This window comes from Indicator indicator, chromosome Z, assembly GCF_027791375.1.
Source record: "Indicator indicator isolate 239-I01 chromosome Z, UM_Iind_1.1, whole genome shotgun sequence".
In the NCBI taxonomy this organism is placed as follows: Eukaryota; Metazoa; Chordata; class Aves; order Piciformes; family Indicatoridae; genus Indicator; species Indicator indicator.
In genome coordinates this window covers 21,699,231-21,711,935 of record NC_072053.1, presented here as the reverse complement: position 1 = coordinate 21,711,935, position 12,705 = coordinate 21,699,231, and the positions used below count along the sequence as shown (strand labels likewise).

At 41.7% G+C, this 12,705-nt stretch overlaps 1 protein-coding gene across 2 annotated transcripts in view; it reads right to left on the bottom strand.

Annotated features, from left to right (window-relative positions):
* EGFLAM (EGF like, fibronectin type III and laminin G domains) overlaps window positions 1–12,381 on the bottom strand; it is an 89,013-nt gene extending 76,632 nt beyond the window's left edge. For both annotated transcript variants that reach the window (XM_054397761.1, XM_054397762.1), the window contains exon 1: window positions 12,285–12,381. In XM_054397761.1, the coding sequence (XP_054253736.1) occupies window positions 12,285–12,381 (97 nt within the window). The remainder of the gene's footprint in view (window positions 1–12,284) is intronic.
* Between the last annotated feature and the right edge of the window lie 324 nt (window positions 12,382–12,705).

Below are 12,705 nucleotides of genomic sequence, written 5' to 3'. Positions count from 1 at the left end.
ATGCCCAATGACAGGACAAGGGGCAATGGGTGGAAGCTGAGGTATAGGAAGTTCCACTGAAATATGAGGAAAAGTTTTTTACTGTGAGGGTGACGGAACACTGCGGGGTTGTGGAGTCTCCCTCTCTGGAAATATTCAAAACTGATCTGGATGCAATCCTGGGTGATTTGTTTTAGGTGATCCTGCTCTGGTAGGGGAGTTGAACTGGATGATCTTTTAAGGGCCACTCCAACCCCTAACATTGTGTGATTCTGTTAGTTTGTGGTTTGGAAAATTAAAATCCTCATACTATATACTCTGTAGTACTATCAGTAATAGGGAAATAGGCCAGTGAAATGAGATGACCATTTCATTATTTTACCTTTAAATCATTGTGGGTAACAGCTAAGAGGTACTTACAGTAGGACAGTTGTAGTAGGACAGTTCTTATTGTGTATCCTATTTGTGTCCCAAGAAAGAAGAGAAATTTGTGGATGAAATGCCAGCCATCACTACTGGCATGTCAAAACAGAAAAAAAAAAAAATCTCATCAAAGACAATTCAGACTAATTCTAAATTGAAGTTTTCAGAAGAAAGCATTTCCAGAAAGAGAAAATCCTTCAGATTTCTTTTGTTTTAAGCATTATTTAATTCCGTTCAGTAATTGGTAAAAAAAGACAAGTTTTACTGAAATAGTATTTTATCATTGAAAAATATGGCTTTAAGAAAAAAGGCTGTCCACTCCTAAAAGTGACACAAATTGTATTAGAGCTCATTCAGTCTCTGAAACATTGTTGAAACTCTCATTTGTAAAACAATAAACAGCACTAGGGTTTTTTCTTGTTTCTTTTTACAGACTGAACAAGGTTATGCAAACATCACAGAGGAATTAAGACAGCAGGATGCACCAAAAAAAAAAAAAAGTCAGGAAAGACTAAACAAAAAAAAATGTGCCGATTTTTCAACTCTTTGAAGCAATTTCCAGCTCCCATTGCCCAGCAGTGGTATGTAAGAGACCACGAATCTCACAGTCACAACAACCACAAACAATGATGACTTGAAATTGGAAAATCTCAGATGGTCTGTCCTGGCCCTGCACACTCAGTAGCAACACCAGTGTGGAAAAAATGAAGAAATACATATATCTTCATAATCATTCTTCTGAATAAGTTACCTGCCACTGCTTGTGCACTAGATCCTAACAAGAAGAAATCCACTTGATCACCTGCATGCTGCCACTGTGAGCACTGACAGAGAGACCACAGATAGTATGTCCTCATAAAACCATCACAGCTCTTGAGCTGGATCATGGTACACAAAGCTTTGGAGAGACTAATCCAGTTTTTGGTCCTTTAAAAAGATTGCAATAAACAAACAACATGATAGGAAAAACAACAACAAAAAAGCCATGTCAACATTACAATAACAGCAGGCTTGGACCCACATGATGTTTTTCTCACGCAGTATATACCATCTGTTATCTGCCCCTCGTACAGCTGAGGTCACGGTCCTTGGGGTATTTATAGACCAAGGAAGAGGAATGAAGGAGGCAAAGATCAGAACTTAAGCTACACATAGCACAGTGAATCCCATTAAAAACAAACAGGCACAATGCCAGTGGATACTTTGTCACACCTTTTCCTGCTTTGCCTCGACCCTACAGATCCCAGAACAGAAGGGCAGAGGTGGGAAGCCCCATTCCCTTCCCTGCACACCTCCTCAGAGCAAGGCTCCACTCCCAGACAGGTTCCAGCTCTGCAGAGAGGGGAAGGAAAGTGGAGAACTCTGCACAGTGTGCAGTGACTTACAGATGTGAGAAGAAAAAACAGAAACCAATTTTTTAAATGCTTTTTTAAAGCTCTAGATACAGATGGATGGTTATGTAGTGGAATAGCTTTGGGGTAATTTCTGGTGCTGAAGTTTAGTGAATGCAGGGAGCAGCATTATCTCTGAGCAAAGTTCTAGCTTATACTTGTGCTGCTTAGGTCAGGAGAAACAATCTCTGGACAGCTCTTAGAGGCTTGTATTTTTAGCAATTACAGATCAGAAGCCAGTCTGACTAACACAAGTGCACACCGGCATGCATTATACTTGCATCTGAGAAAACTTGGTGAAATATTTTTCCTAATGGAAGTGTTTACCACTTCCATTATAAATGTAGTATAGATGCTTGTAGAAAGCCCCAGCGAGACACTCCAATTGCATAACCACTGGTGCATTCCTGGAAGCCTGAGTCAAAATCTAGTGCTTGCACCTCTAAAACCAGACTTGCACTTCAGCTGCCAAAAACCCAGTGCTGGGGCATGGCTGAACTAATTCCTGATGTCTCCACAGCATCTTGGCCTGGCAAAGGAAAATGGTAGGCAGGTCCCCATTCCACAAAAAGGAGTATCACTGAGAACCACTTCTTCCTGCACCACTTTACTGACTGCTTGAACGCAAAGTGCAACATTTTTCCTGGCTTGGGATTTCCTGGTTGCGCTTAGCCCTGCTTTGTCCCTGCAGATACTCCCAGGGGCTGGCAGGCACTGGTGTGCAGTTGGCCCTGCCACCTGCTGGAGCCCTGCCTACCCTGCTATTGCCTGCTTTCTCATCAGCTTCACCAATTTTCAGGTAACTTTTTTTAAAAGTGTCCCAGAGGTTTAACTCAAGCATTAGATAGTAGTTGAAATCAATACACAGCATGATAGCACATCTATACAACAGACTTTAATAGGTTGGGCTGGATTAAGAACCAGCATGCTGATAGCATTCCCTAGCATCCACTCCAAAGCCATCTCCCTTCGTGGTATTCCATACCTGGACTACACTGGAAACAGCAATCAATTAAAAAGCCACTTAGCTGACAGGCAGCAGCAGCAAACTGCAGTGGCTCTCCAGACATGGTCCTCAGAAGACCTGCACATGCTGCTCGGGTAAGACAGACTCAGTAGCTGAAAAGAGAAGCCCTGCATCCAAGGAAAACTGTGTCATCCAGAAGTGCAGTTTTCATCCTACCACTAAGCAAAAGCTGCAGCTGACTGACAGTGGCAAGGGCAACTCACACCTTCTCCTCCCCTGCCCCTCTGCACGTTCCATCCCTCTCCCTCTAGGCATCTTTCTTCATCTTCCCACCCTAAGACTTCTCCTTCCCCTTCTGCACTGATTTGAGTGTCATCTAAGATAATTCAACCCATTTCCACCAGAAAAAGAAAACGTTTTTCTCTTTTCTCCTTGAGTTATGCATCTGAGGTGCTAGGAAGTGAACACTGGAGGAGCTCCAGAAACCACTGGCATTCCAAACACTATGGGAAGCAGAAACAGGAAAACAGTTAATTTCATAATCGAGTCCTAGCCACTGTTGGTGAAAATAAACTCTACTAAGCAGGCTATTACTGTTCTGAAATGATACAAAAAAGGACAAAGGTCAATCTGCTATATTTTCTGGACATTTATAACACATGTAAAATACATAAGAAAATCACATATAAAAGACGTTGTATTCATCAGCAAAAATACAGCTTCATTATGTATATTTTATATATATATAAATAAAATGGTCAGCTAAACTGTAAAAATGTCAAACAACTTGTAAATTTGTTTTTCCATCAACCAATATTACTTTTGGGCATAGTTTTCAGGTGTTTGCTGTCCAAAGCTTATTATCTTCAATAGGAACCACGGCAAAATTGTTTATGCTGTTTGGAAAGTGGTCTCCTTGATTTGCTTTATCTACTACAAATTTCTCTCTCACTGATGCACAATATGAAACTGAGCTCTTGAAGAAATAGCTTACTTGGTATAAGAAACAAAATTCAAGGGGAGCTTCTGGAAAAGTGGTCAGATAGAAAAACCTGACAGTCATAATGTTTTATGGATACAAACACAAAGATTTAAATATAAAGTGGACAAAGGCGACCATGTAACAAGCAACAAATGCACAAGGTGAGGACAGAACAGAGAATCTGAGTTTCTCACAGTCCCCACAAGTCCCAGGTAATTGTTTGGAAGCTCATTACTAGTGGACATACATGATCTGGTCATTCACCAGAGAGCACCACAAAAATAGACACAAGGGTTGGTTATCCCAGGTCTCATACAGCTACACCACCTCAAATGGTAGTGACCTCCCACCAAGCATTTTTGTATTGATCATAACTAAAGTAAACACTCACTTCTCTGTAGAAAACAGAGCAGCTGGTTCAGATAGAATTTTCAGCAGAGATGAAAATCAGTGGAGCTAGGATGGAGAACAGCTCAAAGGCAGCTAAACACAAGAGCTGAAATAGACATTTTCAAGACACCTGTGATATCCTGCAAAACCACAGAGATGGTGAAGTTGAAAGACACCTCTGGAGGTCACCTAATGCAAACCCCTGCTCAGAGTACACTCAGCTGTAGCAGAATGCTCAAGATTTTGCTGAATGGGTTTCTATCTCCAAGGATGGAAATTCCACAGCCTCTCTGGGCAAACACTCATTCACCCTCACAATAAAAGTTTTTCCTTATATGGCATGTGTTTCCTAATAAACAGCATGTGTTTGTGTCCATTGCCTCCAGTTCTGTCACAGGGCACCATGGCGAACAGCCTGACTCCATCTTCATTACCTCCTTCATCAGATATTTATACACATTGATATGATCCCATTGAGTCCTGTACTCTACAGGATGAACTGTTCCTCTCAGCATCTCTCCATACCAGAAAAGTTTCAGTCCTTTAATCATCTTTGTGGCCCATTGCTGGACTCACTCCAGTATGTCCACATCTCCTCTTGTACTGGGCAGCTCAGAACTGCAGACACATCTCACTAGCGCTCATTAGAGAGGAAGGAAGACCTCCCTAAACCTGCTGATAACACTCCTTCTGATGCAGCCCAGGACTCTGCTGGCCTTTTTGCAGCAAGGGCACGTACACGAGGGCTGCCACTGCACAGTGATCCTAACATGCCTGAAGAAACCAGCTCAGTTGCAATTGTGATTTTATTAAAAGCTACTGAAAGATAGGTCAGGAAGGAAACCTGGCGTCTTCTCAAGAAGCATAAAATTTTTCTCCACCACAGTTCTTTGATAAGAAATAGGATAATTTCACTAACTTCTTCAGTCAGCAAGCCTTTCCATTCACTAGCTGCACCAGTAAAAAAACAGAAGAAATTCTTTGTCTCTACTAAGTGACTGAAATAGGTGTGTGTTTTCTAAACCTGAATCTCTACACTAATTTAGTGTGGGATACAGCTGTGTATCCAACAAGCCAGTAACACACAGTGGGATGTGAAAGCTGGGAAAATGACTGGGAGAGATGAAACCTCCTCTGCTACAAGAGACAGTGAGACATGGGAACATGTCTCAGTGTAAAGACCAAGTACATAAGACAATGAACAGTGAATGACCCAGGTATATTTATGATGCCCGCAGAGCTAGCATCTAATACTCCCTAATCCTCTCAAAGTGTTCTCTGGTCCACCAGCATGTTGGGTTCTCCATCCTGCAGAGTCCAACCTTTTGGCCCCACCCAGGGCTACCTCAACATGCAAGCCATGCCCTTCTCTTGGCATCAGCTGGTTTAAATGGCTCATTTTTCCCCCTTCTGCCCATATTAAGTGTTGTCTAGTATTTTGTACAAAAATGGTTGGAAGAACCCTTTACATTCTGAAGGTTTTTTGTCCTCTCAATGATCACTTTGTTTTACAGCTCCACAAAGGTGAACAGCTTGAACCCTCTCACCTCAGCCTACTAAAACCTTTTGCAGATATATGCAGTGAGCTGCAATTGTTGACTGCATTGCTCACCATACCATTGCACTGCTATTACAGCTGTTCAGTAAAGGTGAGAAGAGTAGCAATCTGCATGCAACAGATTCATGAGGGGACAGGGACATCACGAAATGGGAACTGGAACTAAAAATGCCATGAGGATGTTGGTCCTGTACACAGCTGGAGTACCAGCTGCAAAGCCACCACCTCTGCAAACAGTCATCTTCATATAAAGATTGTTTATTTTTAGAAACATGTTGCTGTCTCCTGTGATTATCTAGAAAGCAAAATATGAAACAGAGCTCACATTTCTGTTCCCATTAACAACTTCTGGCTTCTCCTACCTAATTAAGCAGCAAAAGTTTTGGTCCTAGACACTTCTTTTCCATCTTCTGCAGTTTCACAGGTTTTTTTCATGATTTTTAATTAAAATTATCTTCCAGCTGAAATTCTTCACACATGAACAAATTTGACTTAAGTGAGATTCTCTATAATCTTTGCTCTTGGGATTACAATTTTTAGATTTTTGCTCAGCAACACAAAGCCAGTCTTGGTTTAAAAGTTTGTACGTAAAATAATGTCTTTGAAACAGCAGAAGAATCAGAATGATTCTTGCATTTGAAAGCATCATGCTTGACACTCCCAAGATGCTCCATTCCCCTCACTTTAGAAAGACAATTCAAACTTCAAGTTCCAAATTTACACCGCTGTCAATATTTGACTGTACCATCATTTTCACAGGTGCCAGCAACTTTCAGTTATTGATAAAATCAATAAAAGGTACAAAGAATAATCTGGTTTGTGATTCTTTCAGCCTCAAAGGTCTTTTTGTGTGAGTTACATCAGTCTGCCTATCCTACGAGGACACACAGAAACTCTGAACCACTCAGTGTCCACTTCTCTAGTTACTGGTGTGTAGTTGATGTATTTCACACTACATACCTCTCACCTGGAGAGTTTTATGGATCATCACACACCGTATCATTATCTAAGTTCAAGTTGTTACTTGGTTGTGATGGAGCTTTCCCCTAAGCTTCCAATTTTCAGTGGCTTATGCCCTGCAGAAGCAGCAACTTTCAAAGATGAATTTGGCTGTGCTTGTTCTCAGCTCAGTGACTCTGAGAAGCCTGAAAAAATAATGCTCTGCGTTTGCTGAGTTTTCAATGTTCATGTTATATGAAATAACTAATTTGTTTTTCACATGTAAGCATCTTCGCTAAAAAATAAAAGGAAATCAAATTTTGCCTATGCTTACCCAAAAATATTTCCTTTCAGTTTGAATTAATTATGAAGAGCAGATTTTGAGTCTTGTTGGGTTTGTGGGGCTTTTTTAGATAGGTCATTTGTTTGCACAGAAAGCAATTGGGAAATTTTATTCAAGAACACATAGCTAGCATAGTCTCCTGTGTGCCTGTGGTTTAGAAAGTCTTCTATGATGTGATCACAGACCACTGTTGCACAATCACCAATAAATATGGCATCAAATTGTACACTTCTTAACATAGGAAAAAGTAAAGTTTGCAAAGAGCTCTTCATTGCAATTTACTCAGTCATCTTTGATATAGTTCAATACCATTTTAATATGAGAAAAACTTTCTATAACATTTATTTTTGTGTTTTACTTCATTGTAGCAGAAAAGCCGTGGAAAGATCCTATCACTCCTGTTTCAAGTCACCATCATGAAGCAAAAACATTAAAAACATTAGCCACCTATTTTTTTTTTTAAATTTTCATTTCCGGTAAGACCACATTAAAGGGATATAAGCAGAATCAGGCATAAGGTTGAGTCCAAATACAATCATGACCTAAGGAACAGGAAACTGCCAAGTATATTATCAGCTAACTAACGAGTTTGTGGGGCACTAAAGAGAACTAATCTACTGAAATTTTCTGTTTAAAGACAACAAGGTATTCTCCTGCACCGCAGGATGTCTTTTGGGTGACTGACACTCAGAATCTCTGACATTAAGATGGTGAATCTGATCATCAGATATGTGCTGTCGAAATGAGCTGTATACAAGTACACATTGCTGTGCCTTGTCTAGTCCAGCATCCCTGCATATCTGCCAGATATGGTGGGTTTTTTTCCTTCAAGTCACATTGCTAAGGTAATGCCTAGCAGCCTTGACTAAAACTGAGGTGCAGCTGTGCTGTGCACCCTACAGAAGTCCTATTACTCTCCAATGAGGCATCATTAGAAAGAAAAAAAAAAAAAAAACAAAAACACTCTAATCCCATTTTCAAAACTGAAAATTTGTCCTGGAAAGGACTGGTAAACTCTCAAAGCAAATCTATGACAGCCTCAGCACAGATTTTCCGATACTCACTCCAGCACTTCAACTCCAAAACACCACATCTTCTCCAAATCATCACTGAGGACCCCAATATCCAGCATAATTCCATCGATTTTTAAAAATTCCTTCAATAATTTTACCTTTCTGAACATTGGCAGAAGTTTGTATATTAGTTTTAGAGGGGTCATTGGCAAAAGGGTGCCCAAGAAAAACATCACCAAAAGCTGCCTTTTGTAGAGGAAGATAACGATTTCTGGATGGAAAGGACAAAACGCATTTTGCTATGACTAAGACTAACTAAAATCAGAAAAAATACTTCAAAATGAGTGGTTAACAGTGACATACAAAGTAATATGCTTAAGTGAAATAAATCAGTGTATTCCCATTGCTTTTCCAGAGGGCATTAGGAGAATGCTTGTGTCTGGGTGAGGTAGTAATGGGACTGATCAGTGCTAGCAGAATTTGCCAGAGTATGGTCCCCAAGGGGCATGTCAAGCAAGTCCAATCAAAATGAAAATGTCACACAACATTGTGACACAACTTACAACCAAATGTGATAAACCACAAATGTATAGATATTTCCAAAATATATTATTCATGTATACTTTATTAGTTTTAGCTCACAGATACATAGGGTATCTGCTACGTCTGCAGTCCTCATGTTAGGAATAGTTCAGCTTCAGACTCATTCTCCTCCTCAGACACTTCAAATTCAGCAGCAGATCCACCTCACCCTTGCACAGTTTATGTACATACGTTGTTATGTCAATGAATTACAACTTGGTCTACTGTTGTTCCAAAAACCCTATAATATTTTAAAAACTCAAATACCACCTTCCTTCCTAAAGAGTGCTACACTTTCCCTATCTGTAGACCTGGTATTCAAGTCAGTTTGGCCAATGTTGATATCCAAGTAGGACTAGACTTTCAAAATCGCTCTATATCCAGTAGCTCTTATTATAGCCAGATTTTTGAAAGCATTTAAATACCACAGTGCCAAATTCTTTGGAAAAAAGTCATTGACTGCTGACCAGGGAGCTGGGTGCTTTTGAAAATCTGGCCCTGATTTTGAGTGCTAAACTCTGATTCCTCCAGCATTTATACACAAGGCCAGTGATGTCTACTGTTAGGCATATCTGGGAAATATATAAACAAGTAATAGGGCTTTTATTTTGCCTAAATTGGCAAGCATATTAAATAAATAAAAATAAAATAATTTTTTAAAGATTCCTATGCATCAGATACAAGTATTTTCTTCATGCAGATCAACAGTTTTAATATTTTGTAGGGCATTGGAACTTTATATTCTGATACTAAAAACGTAACAATGCAATATGGTGCAACAAGTTCATGCCATGAACATCCATGGAAAATCAGCTAAGCAGTCAGCTCCTTCCCCTGTAATCCCCTAAACTATAGAACCAATAAACCCCGATACTATTGTGTTTATATAAGTAGTAGTGTTACACATCAGGGGCTAGATTTAGGCTTTCCAGCTTTCAAACAGTTGACTGAAACTTGAAACAGAAGCAGTGAAAATCTCTGTCTTTGTAGAAGGCAAAAGCAAGAAAACAATGTGAAAGCAGCAGCATGAGTGCCAACTTCTGGAAGTACAAGATTTAGAGAATCTTAGCCTAATCTGTTCCCAACTACACTATTCACCACATGGTGTCTAAGGATTTGTTTTAAGCCTTTCCCAAAGTGTCTGTCATCCCGTTTCCTTGTCTCCAGCAAATATATCATGTAATTGTAAATAAATGCTCAAAGGAGTTTAGCAGTCATCAGGCTGCTTGGAATTTGAGCACAATAGTTTTTTTTTTCCCTGAATTTTAATTTAAGAAGTTGGAAGTTTAAGTTAAGAAGTTGCCTTTGGTTTTTTATATACGTTATTTTTAACTTCACAGACAGATTTCTCATTCTTCTGCCTTCTTGAGATTACAAAATTGATCTTTGTAAAGTGAGCCCTGAACAAAACACTTGGAAAAATAGAGATGCATTTTACTTTTTTCCTTTTGAGCCACAGGACTTCCCAGCCAGCTTCCATTATCGAAGATGAGCTGGCTTTATCACTTCTCTCTCAATAAAACCTCTTGCTTTCACTTCAGCCACAATTCCTTTACAAGGCTGGCTTCTATTGCTATTAAAAGGAGAAAATGGAAGGGAGGAAAAACCTTAAAGCACTTTGTACTATCTTATGTCTTCTTCACCCACTGCTTTTGGGTGTGCAAGTAAATGACAGTTCCCTCTCAACTCTTAACTACAGAGCATGTGATCTACCTGGAACTATACCTGTCTCAGTGTTTCAACAGCAACATTTTACAGTAGGGACCCAGCCATGGGATTCTCAGAAGACCACAATTCCAATAGTCCTTGGCAGAATGCAGGTGGGATTAAAATCATATACTACTGCACACAAACCATCTGAGAGCTTTCCCTCTTCAAATCTTCATACAAGTGGATTTTCAAATGTTTGCACAAATCTTGAAAAAAATTGTCCCCATATAAAACCAGCTACTCATGCAGCAGAAAAAGTAGGGGGAAAATGACTGAACCAGTCCATGAACCTAAAATAGCATAAGTTATAAAAAAAACTAGCATAAAATATGTAACTAACAAAAGTAACATACACACAATATTATCAAATTAATTCATCTCCTCCACAGTACTACAAATAATTTGTTTCCAAGTTTTAAACTGTTTTAATTAATTGTTTTAATACATTTCCACTAGGCCCAGCATTCTCCTGTGAGTGGGGAAAATAAGAATGCCAGAGGAGCCTTTAAAAATACTTACACATTTCCATCCCCAGCTTCACATACATACTATTTTCATGCAAACCTCTAATAATCTCATTCACATCAGCGTCTACCTAATTTCCTCAAGTACTTAATGGTATCTATTATGATAACCAAGGATCATGGGACTAGATCCCTAAGAGACAAGGTCAAACCAGTAAAACTAGCCATCTGTCCAGTAAGGGCTTTAAGCTGAGGCTGTATTTAAGTATTAAGTTTCCAACTGCACAGGTATTTGGTTACATGTCACAAGAGCAAAACAGTGATTCTAAGAAACAGCAGTAAAAATCTTGTAACACTATGAAGTACATACGAGAAGGATGCAAAGCTGCAAACACTTTGTGAGATGAGGCAGAATTTACTGAACTTGTTGTCTTTTCCATTGATCTAATCACAGTGAATTCAGTGATAAAAATCAGTGTTGAATCTCAATGACTCCAGGAAAGTCCAAGCACTTGAGAGCATCTTGGGAGTCTGTACTTTCTTTTAGCACTACAAGTTGTAAGTATGCAAAATATCAAACTTTACCATGCACTGCATCCCATCTCATGGTCTACATTTTGTTTCATACACTGCAGACTGCAGGGGCTATAAAAGCTGCTCAGAGTTCAGGTTTTTAAACTTTCAAACACTAAGGACCACATACCACAACCCTGATCAATGTGCAAAACCCCGTAACAACCATGCGAACTTTCTTGCAGATCACAGTTAACACTGAGCCAGAAACAGGACCTTGAAACATCCCACCATCACGCTTGGCATACAGTAATTACAATTTTACAAAATTACTGCTTCCCTAAATATGCTTTTTCTTGCATATTTATTACCCTATGTCTTCAGTTATTCACATACAGAAATGCCACAGCTAAAGCACAGCCTTGCTGACAGGAAACTTGTGACTAGCACAGATGTTCACCCGGCTCTTCATTCTGCTCATATCGCACCACAAATTAAGAGCTCCAGTGGAAAACGGGTAAAATTTTTGTCAATTCCGTCTGGATTAGAAGCAGTTAGGTCCTGCTTCGTAACCCCAGTAAACACGCCCTCATTCGGCCTAAAACGCCAGAAAATGGATTACACACCGATTCTGCAACTTCACCACAGATTGCCCTGGCATCTTCTCCGACCCGCGGGTGGGAGGACAAAGCAGAGGCTTGCAGGGACAGGCGGGGAACAGCGCCCTCGCCGCCGGGCACCCGAGCTACGCCGCTGCGGGTTCTGTCTGCCCGGAGCTGCCGGGCGAATTCATGCCGCCCGGTACCGCCGCGACCTGGCCTCGGCCGAGCATCAGCACCCGCTCTAGGAGTGGTCGGCGGCTAGCAATGCCCCGGCACAGCTGCCCGGCCGGCGGAGCTCCAGCCCGGACCCGCTGGTCTCCCCGCTCTCTTGCGGCAAAAGGCAGTTTTAAAGGGACACGAAACTTTTCAGGGTGTAAACGCGGCGCTGAAAGGGCATCTCCCCATCCCGGCACAGCCTCCCGCCCTACCTTGACGGCGGGGGATGTTCCTCCGCGGCGCTGCCGTACACACGATGCACGAAGCCAGGAGCAGCAGCAAGGCGAGGCAGCTGCCCGGCAGCTCCATGTGCGTCGCGTTCCCCCGCCGCCGCCCAGGATGGGCCGGTAGGGCGGGCGGCCGCGGGCGAGAGGCGCCGGAGCCGCGCGTCCCCTCTGGGCAGCAGCCGGGCGGGGAGCTGCGCTGGGACCGGCACGGAGCGGAGCAACGAAGCTTGTACCCGTGCCGGGCAGCGACGAGGAGGGAAGGAAGGGAAGCGGGGGAGGAGGCTGGGTCCGGCCCTTTGATGGGATTACCGCCGCCCGTGGGGCGGCCGCGGCGGCGCTGGGCACGGCTCAGCACCTCCTCTGTGGGGCGCCGCTGCCCCCGGCCCTGACGGAGCGGTCGTGACGC